This window comes from Sciurus vulgaris (genome assembly GCF_902686455.1).
Source record: "Sciurus vulgaris genome assembly, chromosome: 6".
In the NCBI taxonomy this organism is placed as follows: Eukaryota; Metazoa; Chordata; class Mammalia; order Rodentia; family Sciuridae; genus Sciurus; species Sciurus vulgaris.
In genome coordinates this window covers 71307837-71323079 of record NC_136466.1, presented here as the reverse complement: position 1 = coordinate 71323079, position 15243 = coordinate 71307837, and the positions used below count along the sequence as shown (strand labels likewise).

The 15243-nt window shown below is 42.0% G+C and overlaps 2 protein-coding genes across 2 annotated transcripts; one reads left to right on the top strand and one right to left on the bottom strand.

Annotated features, from left to right (window-relative positions):
* Positions 1-53: 53 nt before the first annotated feature.
* NDUFA2 (NADH:ubiquinone oxidoreductase subunit A2) lies at positions 54-1736 on the bottom strand. Its single transcript, XM_079145035.1, has 3 exons — positions 1447-1736; positions 1220-1326; positions 54-259 (listed from the first exon to the last, which is right to left on the bottom strand). The coding sequence occupies exons 1-3, from the start codon at positions 1629-1631 to the stop codon at positions 168-170; spliced, it is 384 nt and encodes a 127-aa protein (XP_079001161.1). The 5' UTR covers positions 1632-1736; the 3' UTR covers positions 54-167.
* Positions 1737-1748: 12 nt separating this feature from the next.
* IK (IK cytokine) lies at positions 1749-13437 on the top strand. The gene is made up of 20 exons (XM_079145023.1): positions 1749-1906; positions 2496-2562; positions 4117-4209; positions 4688-4747; positions 5741-5908; positions 6080-6194; positions 6651-6721; positions 6812-6858; positions 7933-8096; positions 9028-9136; positions 9774-9813; positions 9967-10192; positions 10439-10457; positions 11115-11193; positions 11465-11545; positions 11773-11830; positions 12668-12756; positions 12860-12968; positions 13145-13179; positions 13259-13437. The coding sequence occupies exons 1-20, from the start codon at positions 1891-1893 to the stop codon at positions 13284-13286; spliced, it is 1674 nt and encodes a 557-aa protein (XP_079001149.1). The 5' UTR covers positions 1749-1890; the 3' UTR covers positions 13287-13437.
* The last annotated feature ends 1806 nt before the right edge of the window (positions 13438-15243 follow it).

Sequence of the window (15243 nt, the reverse complement as noted above, 5' to 3'; positions counted from 1 at the left end):
GTGGTTGTGCAATAATGGGTATAGGGTAAAATAAAAACAAGAACAGTCTGAGGCAGCATTTTACAGCACAAGCTTTATAAGAAACGGGGAACACATTTTTGCACATTGTATTCAGTCCAACAGAGCTCAGGCTCTGGCGCTCTTGCTCATACACTTCTGTAGAGACTTCAAGCTTTGCCACTTAGCACATTCTCCAGGGTTCTGGTTACCTGATCAGCACTGAAATTGTTCAAAGAGACATTCTTCTCTTGCCCAAATGCTGAGGGGAAGAGAGAAAGAGGTGGAGGTGGCTAGTATGTACCATGCAGAGTGGGACTACCAAGGTGGATTTGGTATGTGTAGAATTAATCCAGTGAATTTCTAGCATAACATATGGCATGATACACTGAAGTTACTTATGTTTGTCTCCCTTTTTAGTCTACTGCTTTAGTAGGATATAATTACAACCTATGATTAAAATGCTACCATTCAGTAGTATAAATATTTACTGCATGCTATTATTGTGTTTCAGACAACATGGTAAGAAATTTCTGGACTGTAATAAAGTAGTATGAACTGGAATAAAGTAGTATGACTAAAAGGGCTGAGCTAATGTTACACAACTGGTCAGGGAATGCCTTTTTGAGGCGGTAATTTATATTCGACCTACAATAACAACAACCTGAATAGTAAGAAGAAACCAGCCATAGAAGTCTGGGAGAGGTGCATTCTAGAAAAATGGGGGCAAATATAAGGGCTCAACCCTGTTATATATTAGCTGCATAATTTTAGGTATGTTCCATAAAGTGATTGTTTTCTAATTTCTGCAATGAGGAAAAAAAGGAATTAACGCCCTCAAATGATTCATGAAGATTAAACGAGTTAGGTAAGCATTCTGCACAGCCTCTAAAACTGTGCTCAACATTACTGAGGTCTTCACACAGTTGGGATCCTCACTGGTCACAAGTAATTTGGAAGAACCTACGTCGAGGGTAACTAGCAAGTCTAACAAGCCCATTCTAACTACAAAACTCCCGGTCCCTAGGCGGGACCCGGGTAGCCCCCATAGAGATGTTGTAAGCATTATATAACCCTGCAAATGTTAATTTCTTGATTGGCAACAGCAGACTCAAGTTGGAATTCTACCCTTTCCACATGTTTTTGCGTGACCTTGGACAGCCCCTTTGCTCGAACCTGGTACCTACACCCGGGTCCCACATTCCCAGCGACCCGTACTCACCGTAGCGGGCCCAGAGCTTGGGCTGCACATCGGAGCATTCCCGGATTAGAATGGGCAGACCGGGGTTCGCCTTCTTCAGTGTCACATAGTGTTTCTCGATGAAGTCCCTGCGGGGCCGGAGAGAGCGCCGCGCGTGCTGGGGGCACTAACTTCCCCACACGCCCGGGAGGTCGAGGTCATGACCCCGGCGTCCCGGAGCCCTCCCGCCTCACCACGCTGCGCCTCACCTGACGCCCTGGCTGCCGGGCGAGCGCTGGCATAAGTGGATGCGAATCTCACGCAGGCCCAGCTTTGCCCCAACTGCTCGACCGGCCGCGACCGCTGCCATCTTAGCTAGTACTCCAGCTCCAATCTCAGGCCTCCCAGCCAAGATCTCCAGTCGGACCAATAGCGGATGCGCAACCTCCGCCATTGATTGGATGATGCGAGGAGGCGGGGTAAGTTTTAGCCAGTGACACAAAAAAGCACTGTAGACGGCAGTGAAGTTTTCCTATTTCTGTGCGTGCAGGCGGCGAGCGGTGCGAGAGGGAGGAGGCGGAAGCGCTGGGAACGCAAAGCACTGTGGTCGAGTTCCGGGGTGCACTGTGGGAAGAGGCCTGTCGCTCCTGTTTTGTTGTCCGTTTTGTTCTTGGGGACTCGGCGCTTGCTGGCGTTGAAAGACCGCTGTCGAAATGCCAGAGCGAGATAGTAAGGCCGTGGCCCTCTGGTCTTTCTTTCTGGCGTCACTAGGGGAACTTGGCGCGTTAATTTTGCTACTAAATCGGGAGAGGCCGGTTGGCCCTAAGAGAGGCCAGGCAGTTCCTGACTTCCAGACTGCCCCCAGGCTCCACTAGTATCAGCGAATCCACCCGCCCTCTCCACCGTCACCTGCGTACTTAACTCGATTAGTGGATTGCAGCGATTCAACTTTTTTTTCCTAGTTGCTTTTTCTTTGGTGGGTGGGGAGGGGGTGTCGCTGTGTTGTCTAGGCTGCCCTTAAAACTCAGTCTTTCTTCCTCAGGCTCCCAAGTTGCACGGAAAACAGGCGTGCGCCGGATCTTTCATGTAGTTATTTTAGTTTTGATCTTGGGGAAAGTCTTTGCTAATCCTCTAGCGCAGGTTTAGGAGACCTTCCTTTGCTCTCGTAGCTCCTTGTATTTTCCCATTTCAGCACCTATTACATTGTATTATCACTGTCACTCTTGCCTTTCTTCTGTATTGTTCACTACTCTAATTCCAAGTTTTTGCACAGGATCTGATATACAGGAGACTGATTAAAGTCAATTCTTTTTGTTAGGTGAGCCGTTCTCCAACCCTTTGGCCCCAGATGGCCATGATGTGGATGATCCTCACTCCTTCCACCAGTGAGTATATTGCCCTGGGACCATGGAAACAAACAGCAGTGAGTAGGAGTGGTGATGGTGAAAGAATTGTGAATATCTTGTCAGCAGGGATGGTCAAAAATTGCATAACTTGGTCCATTATCTCTGTAAGCTTTGAATGTATCAGGCGCACTGAATAAGCGTATTAGAGGGGTAATTTTGTCAGGGAAGTTTCAAGTTTTTGAAATATATTGTTTTATTATACATTACATAGGAATTAATTCTTCTGTACAGAGTTAGAAGATTAGAAATAAGGCTAAAGTTGTCTTTTATAACCTCCCCAATTCAAGCCCATTTCTTAGAGGTAACCACTGTTCTCTTTTCAATGTGTACATTTCCCTCCTATTCTTTTTAAGTACATTTGTACATATACTTAAATACCTGATGAAAAATTTTCATTGTTTTGCAATGATAAAATATTTGCTAGTTAAAATATCTAAAATAAGGTGGTATACTGCAGCTATCATTTTGCAATTTTATTTTTTATTAAAACCCCACTTAATATCTTGGAGATTATTTTCACAACAGTGATAAGGATTTCCTTCTTGACCAAACTTTAGTCAAGTTCCAAGAGTCCTGTTTTGTTTTTTTTTTTTTTTTTTTGCTGTGCTGGGGATCGAACCCAGGGCTTTGGGCTTGCAAGGCAAGCACTCTACCGATTGAGCTATCTCCCCAGCCCGAGAGTCCTGTTTTTGACTGGACCTTTTCCTTGACTTGCTGAGCTCAATTTTAGTGAAGAATTATCCTTCCTTCCCCCATACCTAACCAAGATCTATTAGTAATTTTCTATAAATCCTCACTTCTGTATCAGAGTTGAAGAATGGAGTCACCAGGACAAGGAATAGCCCTAGTCAGAAGCAGACTCAAAGGAGTCTCTCTCTAGTTTGGTCAAGGAGGGAATTCTTGTCAGTATGTCAGTTAAATGATCTCTTTTACTGTCAGTGCTGTATGTCCCACATTTGGGAAACACCATCATAGTTTATTTAGTTACTCTCCAGTTAATGGACATTAGGTTGTTTCCAACCTTGTAATATTTTCAATTGAACCTCTTTTTTTTTCTTTAAGTTGTCAGTGAATCTTTTATTTTATTTATTTATATGTTGTACAGAGTCTCGAACCCAAGACCCCACACATGCCAGGCAAGGGCTCTACCACTGAGCCACAACTCAAGCCCTGAGCTTCCTTTATAGGGTTTCTTATATACATATGACTCATTGGGCTAAATATAGATAAATGGGAGTTTCTGATTCATATGATCCTTACACTTAAATTTTAATAAATACCACCAAATTATCTTCCAAATTGGTTATACTGATTTATGTTCCTGTCAGCAGTATATGAGAATATACACTTCCCAAATTCTCACTCATACTTGATTTATCAAACTTTTTAGTAGTCAACTTTAATGTGTTGAAAGTGGCATGTCTCTGTTTCAGTTCATATTTCCCTGGTGTCTAATAAAGATAATTTTTTTTTTCATGTTCCTTTTACATTTCCTATTGAGTGCTATTTTTAAAAACTTCCCTATTATTTTAGGTCAAAACTCACCAATGAAGACTTCAGGAAACTTCTTATGACCCCAAGGGCTGCACCTACCTCTGCACCACCTTCTAAGTCACGTCACCATGAGTAAGTCTTCAGGTGATCTAGTCTGTCTCCATTTCCTCCCTATCCCTTTCTACTGATCCAGAATTCCTTAGGAGCTGGAAAGATAATCCTTTTTTAAAACCTGTGGTTCCGATTTTCTTGGAAGATTGAAGCTCAAGTGATGACTGGGATGTTCAGGGTATATTCCATGGACTACTTATATTAATAGTCATTACTGGCGCAAATGTATGTGTTTCTGGGTCTGTTGCAGCCCCCACAGACTCAAGACTTTCTGGGGGCTGATGCTTGGGGCTATATAATTTTAATAGTCCTTTAGATCTTCATGATGCTTTTTAAAATTTGGGAACTGTTTATGTATAAGTATTAATGTGGATCTCTGCCTGATTGAAACTGTCACTTTGGCCAGAATTCTAAACCAGCTTTTCTTCAGTCCTTAAGACGACTACTTGGGATTTCTGGGGCAATATTTTACTTACAGTGAATTTCTTGTCTTTTCCAGGATGCCAAGGGAGTACAATGAGGATGAAGACCCTGCTGCACGAAGGAGAAAAAAGAAAAGGTGAAGGGAGTATAAAGAGGTGTTGGGTTTTAAGGTGGATAGTGTTTGAGGAAACCAAGTAGAGACTGGATTTTCCTTCACTGTCTTAGGTTCTCTGTTTTCTAAACGGAGAGGAGTGATAACTTTAAGATTGATGGTGTAGGGCTTTGGAGTCAGCCTGTATGTATATATATTTTGTAGTTGTCAGTGGACTTTTTATTTTATTCATTTATATGCAGTGCTGAGAATTGATTGAACCCAGTGCCTCACACATACTAGGCAAGCGCTCTACCACTGAATTACAACCCCAACCCCCTGCCTATATTTTCATCTTGACTTTATCAGTTTCCAGCCAGATAGCCTTGGGTACTTTGTTTAACCTCTAATACACTCACTAAATCTTGGCTATTATTATGGATTTTTTTTTTTTTTTTTTTCCAGTGGCAGTGGTGTTTGAGCCCAGGGGTACTCTATACAGCCCTTTGTATTTTTTATTCTGAGACAGATTCTCACTAATTTGCCCAGCCTATTCTTGGGCTTTTGATCTTCCTATCTCAGCTTCCAGAGATTCTGGAGTCTCATGATATTACTATCATCGTGATTATTATTTATATGATATTAAACTTTCCGGACCTGTTACTTTGCTTTTCTTCTCTTCTGGGGTGGACCAACAAGGAATGAGATATTTTTAGCTAAAATTGAAAAGGTGCTAAAGCTTCAGGGAATTTTTTTTTTTAAATATATTTCATATGGAAGAGTCTCATACCCACAGAGGTGTATCAAAGTTTTTTAGTGATGGTTGGAGTGTCAAGGTGGCATTGGAACAGTATGTCTATGAACTGGAAGAAGCCCTAATTATTACGTTGAAGACTTATTAAGGAGTGGCTGGCACTTCTATCAGGATGTATATATTTTTTATCATGGAGAGCTGGATGAAGATGTAGGGAAACAGACAGAGGTGGTTCTGTTGACCTTGAGATAGTAGCTTACATACCTTGCTTTCTCTGGTTACAGTTATTATGCCAAGTTACGCCAACAAGAAATTGAGAGGGAAAGAGAACTAGCAGAGAAGTACCGGGACCGGGCCAAAGAACGGAGAGATGGTGTGAACAAAGATTATGAGGAAACAGAACTAATTAGCACCACAGCTAACTACAGAGCTGTGGGCCCCACTGCTGAAGCGTGAGTACCAAGAGGACCAAGGGGCATGCTTCCTTTAGCATCTTTGTCAAATAAGCACAGTATGAACTCTTCCTCATACTAAATTTTGCTCTGGAGCTCATACTAAGCCATTTTAAGAGACTCTTGTTACCCATCAAGGACTCTTCTGATGGGGTCTTTTTTGTTTTGCAGGGACAAATCAGCTGCAGAGAAGAGAAGACAGTTGATCCAGGAATCCAAATTCTTGGGTGGTGACATGGAACACACCCATTTGGTGAAAGGCTTGGATTTTGCTCTGCTTCAAAAGGTGAGTTTTGGTTTGCAGGTGGGCAGTAATACTAAAGTGTCAGATGTTCTTGTGTGGACCTTGGTGAGGTGAGGAAGGGGACACTTGGTAGTCCAGACCATCTAGTTGGGAAGGGCAAAATGTGGCCCCTCTGTAGGACTAATTGTTACTAAGCCATTGAGTATCAGCCTAAAATTTATTTCTTTGGGGAAGCTTTACTTGATCATCTGGGTATCCCTCCTACTCCTCACCTCCCTTGCCCTGCACCCTTGCATTATCCTTCTACTTCAAATAACATATTGTACTTTGTTGAAATTGCTTAATTTGTCTATCCATCCTGCTATTAGCTCCATTAGACTAAGTACAATATGTGTCTTATTTAATATTGTGTTCCTGTTTCTGGCCACAGTGTGGTATAGTGGATATTCAATAAATGTATGTAAAGTGAATATTATTTAATCCTAGATTTCCTCTTAGGTACGAGCCGAGATTGCCAGCAAAGAGAAAGAAGAAGAGGAACTAATGGAAAAGCCCCAGAAGGAAACCAAGTAAGGGAAGGCTTGAGAGTTTAGAATACTGGACCCTAAAATAGAAGTACATTTACCCAAAGGAAAAAAAAATATTTTTTGTCTTTTCAGGAAAGATGAGGATCCTGAAAACAAAATTGAATTTAAAACACGTTTGGGTGAGTACAGGGTTCTATACTAGTGATGGGGCATTCTCTGTGAATTATAGGGAATTTAATGCTCTCAGCAGGATATGCTTCCTTTTCCTTCAGTCTCCTCATTTTGCTTCCAAATTAGCTAGTTCCCATGAAATATTCTAACAGAACTCAGACATGGATCTAGTTATTTCACCCTTATACCTTCTCAGTTAGATCGGAAGTTATTTCCGATCTAATGCGTAAGTTGGGACTTACGCATTTAAGAATGTAGCATGGAGTTGGGTTGTGGCTGGGTGGTAGAGTACTTGCCTAGTGTGCCTATGCATCTGTTCCGTCTCTTCCATCCTTTCCAGAAAAAGGAAGAGAACTGTGGTTGTGGCTCAGTGGTAGAGCACTTACCTAGCATGGGTGAGGCACTGGGTTTGATTCTCAGCACTGCATTAAAAAATAAATAAGGATATTGTGTCCATCTGCACTTAAAAAGGAAGAAAGCATGCTTAGTAAACAAAAGCTTAGAATATGGAGTCAGAGTGTCCTGGCTTTGAGTCCTCATGATGAAATCACATTAAGTATGTGATTTTTAGGCAACCGATTTCACCTCCTGCTTGTTCACATGTGAAAGTTAATTTAATGTGTACCTCATGGGATTATTGTATGGATGAAGAAAAATGAAATGTATAGCAAGCATACTTGTAATATTGAGCATGTAGTGTAGCTATTTTTTCCATAATTGTAAGTACTGCCTTAAACCTCATCCTTCTTTCTTGAAGCATCTAACACAATGTGGGCAGATAGTGCCCTTGAGAAGGCAATGCAGAAGAGTGAATGGGAACCCAGGCTTTGAAATTAGGCCACCTGGGTCCTGTTCTTTGCTCTGTTACTTGGTAACTGTATGACTTTAGGTGAATCAGTTAAATTTTCAGCCTTGTTAGGGAATGATAATGCCCATCTTCCAGAGCTTTTGTGAGAGACTTAAGGAAGCAAAGTGTGCATTGCACTTAGCATAGCTCCTGGCACAAGCGAGCACTTAATAAATGACTGCTGTTATAATAGAAGGTTCTTATTGGCTACTTGCTACTTTTCCCCTCTGTGCAGGCCGCAATGTTTACCGTATGCTTTTCAAGAGCAAAGCATATGAACGGAATGAGCTATTTCTGCCGGGTCGTATGGCCTATGTGGTAGACCTGGATGATGAGTATGCTGACACGGATATCCCCACTACTCTTATCCGAAGCAAGGCTGATTGCCCCACCATGGAGGTGAGTAACTGAGTTCTAAGGGTTTGTCACGTAATTCTTAAACCTGGGAATCAGTCTCGCCTATGCTCTGTCCTTTGTTTAGCATATTACCAACTCCTTAAGCCCTCTTAAGTCTCAGTTGAATCCATTACTTTTCTTCATCTCCACCAGTAATAGTCCAGTCCAAACCACACTTTTGTAGGACTATTAAGAGAGATCCCTTACTGTTTTTCCCCAGTTCTACTTCTGTTCTGGTTTCCTTCCTATATATTACTTCTTTTTTTTTTTTTTTTTTTTTTTTTTTAATTTTTTAATTTGTTCTAATTTGTTGTATATGACAGTAGAATGCATTTATACATTTTGATAGATCATACATAAATGAGTGTAATCTCTCATTTTTATATTACTTTTTTATTAAGAAGTAATTCACATACCATATAATTCATCCAAAAGAGTATAAAATTCAGTGATGTTCACTTAAGTTATATAACCGCCATAACTTTGACATGTTTCCCTCCAGAAGGAAACCCTGTACTCTTTAGACATCCCTAGTCTCTCCATCCCAGCTTTCATTATGATTTTACATATAACCAAAGTGATTTTAAAATGTAAATTTTTAATCTCACTATAGTTTAGAAGCTTTCTGTGGTTCCTTCTCAGGGTAAAGAGCAGAATCTTTACCATGGGCCTGTGAGCCTTTACAGCGTTTGGCCTTTATAGTCTCTTTCACCATGTTTCTCTATAATTCTTTAGTTATTTAGACTTTCTTGAATATTCTAGATCCAGGGCCTCTGCAAGTTGTTTCATCTATCTGGAATGTCTTGCCACATCTCTTTTTCTTGTCTTTAACTGGTTAACTATAACTCATCCTTTAATTTTTTAAGTGAGTAAATGTATAAATAAAAGAGATTCCTGATGAGTGGAATAACATTCCTGCTGCTTGGGTTTACAGGCCCAGACTACACTGACCACAAATGACATTGTCATCAGCAAGCTTACCCAGATCCTTTCATACCTGAGGCAGGGTACTCGCAACAAGAAGCTCAAGAAGAAGGATAAAGGTACCTAGAGGATTAGGGAGAGAAACCTTAACTCTGGAGGAACATTCAGGAATAGAACTTAGGTCTCCTAGAGCTTTTTTTCTCCAGGACATTGGGAGACTCCCAGGGTGCAGATAAAAATGGGAGCAGTGGAGCATTGGCAAGATGAGTATATCCAGATTCTTTCTGCTTGACCCACTCAGAAAGCAGTGGTCAGGTTTGAAGCATGAGGAAGAGTGGGTAGCATTCATCCTAATTTTTTTTTTTTTTTTTTTACTGGCAATTGAACTCAGGGGCATGTTACCATTGAGCTACATCCCTACCCCTTTTTATTATTTATTTATTTTTTTGTGGTGCTGGGGATTGAACCCAGGGCCTTGTGCATGCAAGGCAAGCACTCTACCAACTGAGCTATATCCCCAGCTCCCCTTTTTATTTTTTGAGACAGGGTCTCGCTAAGTTGCCCAACCAGTCTTAAACTTGGAATTCTGCCTCACCTTTCTGAGTAGCTGGGATTATAGACATGCAATACTACACCTGGCTCTGTCCTACATTCTAAACAGAAGATGCTTGAAAGGGCATTTAGAACTGAAAAGGATGATGAAGCTAAGTGGGTATTAAGTAAGGATTGTGTTCCTGACTCTGATTTATATTGCAGGGAAGCTGGAAGAGAAGAAACCTCCTGAAGCTGACATGAAGTATGTATCTTAAACCTAACCTGAGGGACAGGGCCCTGTGTTTCTTGATTGGCATTTTGGGGAGTTGTTCGGTGGTATGATAAACTGGAGCAATGGCCAGGTTAAGTAGATGTGTATATGACTTTGACAGTTAGTGATCTCTGTTTTCCTAAGCATTTTTGAAGACATTGGGGACTATGTCCCCTCCACAACCAAGACACCTCGGGACAAGGAGAGGGAGAGATATCGGGAACGGGAGCGTGATCGGGAGAGAGACAGAGATCGGGACCGAGAAAGGGAAAGAGAACGAGATCGGGAGCGTGAGCGAGAGCGCGACCGGGAGAGAGAGGAGGAAAAGAAGAGGCACAGCTACTTTGAGAAGCCAAAAGTAGATGATGAGGTGAGATATGGACCCTTGGTACCAAGTGATGGAGCTGCCCCTCTCTGCCTATCCAGCCAGGTGTGGGACCCTCCTGTTATATAGGCACCTTGTGGCTCCACAATAGCACCTGGGTCAACTAATGGGTGGGTTACCTATTCTGGAAATGCAGGCAAGGTGGGGCAGGGAATCAGTTTTGGACTTTGGGGAGGGATGAGTGGGAATCTGTTAAAGTGACACTCACATGAGTTTTTGTTTCCTTTCCAGCCAATGGATGTTGACAAAGGTGGGTCATATCCACAGCATCTCTTATTTCCTCTAACAGCTCTACTTCCTCCTAGGCTGAGAGTCTGATGTAATGCTCAAAGCTGGTGGGATTAGGAAACTTCCAGGTTCTGGCCTCTCATAAGAATTATGTCTTATTTCATGGAATAGGCAGGATGAGTCTGGAATTTTTCCTCATTTTCCTGGGCAATGGTAGGACATATTTGCTTTTAGATATAATTCCTCCAAGTCCGAGGTTTTATGGAGGTGAGGCAGAAGTAGAGTGTGCAGTGTTCTGGGTCTCCAACTGCTATCTTATCATAGAAACTTATGAGTTGGAGTTTGGTTAAAATTTTGTTACATAAAATTCTGTGCTTTAAAAAGTTTTAATGAAGTCACAAGTTGGAAATGTGTTGATGTGTTATTGGAAGGTTTTTTTTTTTTTGGTGAGGCTAGGGATTGAATCCAGGGGTTCTCCACCTCTGAGCTATATTCTCAGGCCTTTTAATTTTGAGGCAGGGTCTTGCTGAGTTGCCAAGGCTGGGTTTGAACCTGTGAATCCCTTGCCTCAGCCTGCCAAGTTACTGGCATCATAGGTTTGTGTTACCACACCTGGCTTGTGAAATGGAGGTTGAGAGACTATCAGTTCAAAGTCTAAGCAGAGCTCTCTTTGTTCCAGGACCTGGGTCTGCAAAGGAGTTGATCAAGTCCATCAATGAAAAGTTTGCTGGGTCTGCTGGCTGGGAAGGCACAGAATCATATCCTTTATTTTAATGTTCCTGAGTTAGAGAGCTGTTCTGTTTTCAGTACAGTTCTGCCTGCCTCCCTGATCCCTCCTATCCCCACCTGCTTCCCTTATGCTGAATTTTGACAAGGATGAAACCATGCCTTGCACCTTAGAGGATCCATTCAAGCTGACAATGTGCTTCTGAGAATTTTCATGTTGAGGTCTCCAGCCCTTGGTTCCTCTTGCTTGAAGCTTTTCTGCAAGAGGTGGATCTGCTTAGTTTATTCTTTAACATAACATATGCTGAAGAAACCAGAGGACAAAAAGCAGCTGGGCGATTTCTTTGGCATGTCCAACAGTTATGCAGAGTGCTACCCAGCCACGTACGTGGGGCCCTGTTAAGAAAGTGGGGCTGGGATGGATGACTGGAGAATAACTTGTGGGGTGAGGTAGAAATTTGATTTACTGAGATCTGAGGCTGCTTCTTAATTGGAAGAACTGTTAGGTTCTGAGTGAGGTGTGGAGGGGTGGCCTTTCCTGATGGATGGGTTTCTGGATGAAGTATGATCATTGGGTCAGTAACATCTGTTTAACTGCTGCTTCTCTTTAGGATGGATGACATGGCTGTGGATAGTGATGAGGAGGTGGATTATAGCAAAATGGATCAGGTATGAAGTGCAAAGATGTTTGGGACCTTTGGGTCATTACTCTAGCACATTTCCTTAGAGTTTGCACAAGATCAAGTGAGATATGGCCAAAAGTCTATTCTTTTTTATTTCCTACAATAAAGTATCAGGCTTTGGTTCCTATCCTAGGCAGTAAGCAAGCATTATTATATAAATGCAATGGCAGAAGGAATTGCAGTTTTTAGAAAATAACTGAATTTTGTTATAGCCAGTTGGAAGTTTTCCTTTATCTTAAAAGTAATAATTTAAAAACAAAGTCACCACTAACACCATTAATTGTGGAGACATCTCATTTCCTTGTTTTCAGTGTACCTCAGTGATTTAAAAGTATGAATTAATCTACAATTATTTCATTCTGATGTTGCCATTTATTAGTTTTGTGACCTTCTCAAGTTCTTTTGCTCTTTGAAACTGCCTTAGTTTCTTATCTTTTTTTTGTTTTTATTAAACATTATGCCATCTTTTCTTAGCTTTTACCTTTATTTTATTTATTTATTTTTATGTGGTGCTGAGGATTGAACTCAGTGCCTGACACATGCTAGGCAAGTGCTCTACCACTGAACTACAACCCCAGCCCTAAAACTGCCTTAGTTTCTTTATCAAGAAAACAAAAATTAATTCCTCCATCCCATTAATTAAGATACATGTTTAGTGTTCAGAATAATATCTGATACACAGTGAGTAAAGAGACATTTATTATTTATTAGGGTAGGATTTATGAATGGTGGCACCTGGGATTGTAGGAGAGTCTGACTTTAATCAAGGACTAAAATTCTTTTTCTGTTTCCTTCTTCATCTGCTTATACTGTCCTACTATAGGGTAACAAAAAAGGGCCCTTAGGCCGCTGGGACTTTGATACCCAGGAAGAATACAGCGAGTATATGAATAACAAGGAGGCTTTGCCCAAGTGAGTTGGTACTGAGTATGGGTAGGGAGTGAGGAGAGGGGTATGGAACCTTGTTCCTGCTACCCAACCTCTAATACCTTCTTATCCCAATGGATCTTTTCAGGGCTGCATTCCAGTACGGCATCAAGATGTCTGAAGGAAGGAAAACCAGGCGCTTCAAGGAGACCAATGACAAGGCAGAGCTTGATCGACAGTGGAAGAAGATTAGTGCAGTAAGTGGGATTGTCCCTCAGGTGGGAGTGTTTTAGCTGGGAGAAGATACTGGCTCATAGATCCAAGAACAAGCAGGGGGTTGAAGAGCCATGTAAGTGAGAGGCAGGTTATTAGCCTTGAATCTCCAGTGAACTTAGTTGGCCGCATGACCATAGACTCACTGTTCTTTTTGCAGATCATTGAGAAGAGGAAGAAGATGGAAGCTGATGGGTGAGCAGCATTATTCTTCCTTTGTGGGAATTGTTCAGTGTATTGATCTTATACTGACCTATTTTTCCTTCCATTACAGGGTTGAAGTGAAAAGACCAAAATACTAATCTCCAGTTCTAACTGGAGAATCTTCATATGGATGTTCTCCCTATTATTTTCTTTCTACAATTCCTAGGACGGTTGCAAGATGTCTTTTTGTGAATGTATATAAAATTTTATTGTGTAACCATTTGGTTCCATTAAAATTGGTTAACCTGCTATCTTCTCTGTGTTGAGCATCTTTACTCTCGGACCCCCCAGAACACCAAGAAGGCTAGTTCTACTGGTTATATAAAATCATACCCAGAAAGTCATATCACTCCTTCCTGAGCTGTAGTTCTAGAATCCTAGATAGTAAGGATGATTATTAGCCAGAGGGCCCTGTGGAGAAGAGAAGAATGTCTCTCACTGGATGGGCAAGAAGTAGAGGAATAGAAGTATGATTGGTCTCAAATATCAGACTTAGTTCTGTCTGGGAGGTTAGTCCCAGAGAAGAGATTCCCTGGGGATTAAGATCATCAGGATGGGCTGCTGTGATGTCAAAGCTATATGGGGCTGGGCTTTTGCTAGAGGCATCATGAAAATGGGAAGAAAAACCTTACAAGTCTTAGGGGTAAAACTTAGGGGAAGAAAAACCTTTCGTGAGTTTATGTCCTGGGAGTTTTAATAATGTGGAGTGAAAATGACTACCTCCTTGGCTGCAGAAATAAGCCTTAAGGGTAAAATTGATATACCCAGGTCTGCAGGTACAGAAATTCCTGTCATAGTGCAGAAGGTTTTGGTGCCCTTCATCACCCTGAAAAGTTTGCCAATGTCTGGGGTGGGCCTAATGGCCTTTCTGCTCATTGCCAGCACTTTGGTGTGCTAGTTATCATTAAGGGTCATCCATTTCTTCCTGGATGCCAAACTGTCACTGCCTATCCTGAGCTCAAGGTGTGTGGGCTCACCACCTCAGAGGTAAGCTCCAAAGTCACCTTAACCATTGCCTTTGATCATTTCACCTTGATAGAAAAGGGCACTTTGTTGTCTTGCAGTGCTGAGGATTAAACCCAGGGCTTCTTGCATGTTAGGCAAGTGCTCTACCACTGAGTCCTGGGAGAGGGCTTTTGAGGAAGCCAGCTTTGTCAATGGCATCTAAGAGGCTGAAATTGGGCCCTGTCTTAAACAGCACCTAGAATGACTAATTTCAGATAAATTCAGACAGTTGAGGGCTTCAGTCCTAATTAAGAAAAATGTCAGAGACATGGCTCATTAAGATACTTAGAAGGGTGGTAAGAATAAGACCTGGGGGTTGACTGCCATTTTAAAATTCAGTTTCTGCAAGTACCTCCAACCTTAAGGAAGTGATCAAGGCTGGTTGGTGGGTGATAAGGACACTCCAAACACTCAGCAAATGGAACATATCTTCCCAAGTCTGTAACCTCATTAATTTCACCTCTTTTTAAGGTATTGGATGTCAGCATATAAAAACGTCTTAGTTATCAAAGAGATGTGAGCAGTTTCTCTTAAGCCACGGGGCACCTGCTCCTCATCTGCTCCACCATGCAGTGTTCCCATCACTATGACCTTTAGTAATAGGGTTATCCAGAGCATCAGTTGTGATGCCCATTTTTTTCTTCAATTGCTCGATAGCCTTGAGCACTGCCAGTCTGGCCAGCTGAGAGTCTGGAGTTAAACTGTAGGAAGGGTCACGTATTGTTCAGTTTTGGCTCTGTTTTGGTCAGCTTTTTCCCTGCTGTGATGAGAGAACCTGGCCAGCACAATTGTAGAGGAGGAAAAGTTTGAGGGCTCATGGTTTCAGAGCTCTTAGTCCATAGAAGGCTGGCTCCATTCCTCCGGGCTCCAGGTAGAAGAACATCATGGTGGAAGTGTGGCAGAGGGAAGCAGTTCACAAGGAGATTGGGGGGCGGTGGTGGTAATGGGAGGAGGAGGAGAGGAGAGGGAGGGAGGAGAGGAGAGGGGGGAGAGGAGAGAGGTATCTTCACTTGACAGGTACAAATATTTACCCCAAAGTCACGCCCCCAA

Bases quoted from the DNA above. Each gene is read 5' to 3' on its own strand.
- NDUFA2 (XM_079145035.1), bottom strand. From the start codon at position 1,631: ATGGCGGAGGTTGCGCATCCGCTATTGGTCCGACTGGAGATCTTGGCT. The intron at 1,327-1,446 runs GTGAGGCGCAGC...CCGGCCCCGCAG, and splicing joins CCCGGCAGCCAGGGCGTCAG to GGACTTCATCGAGAAACACT. The intron at 260-1,219 runs GTGAGTACGGGT...TCTTCCCCTCAG, and splicing joins CAAGCTCTGGGCCCGCTACG to CATTTGGGCAAGAGAAGAAT.
- IK (XM_079145023.1), top strand. The intron at 11,831-12,667 runs GTATGAAGTGCA...GTCCTACTATAG, and splicing joins ATTATAGCAAAATGGATCAG to GGTAACAAAAAAGGGCCCTT. The intron at 13,180-13,258 runs GTGAGCAGCATT...CTTCCATTACAG, and splicing joins AAGAAGATGGAAGCTGATGG to GGTTGAAGTGAAAAGACCAA.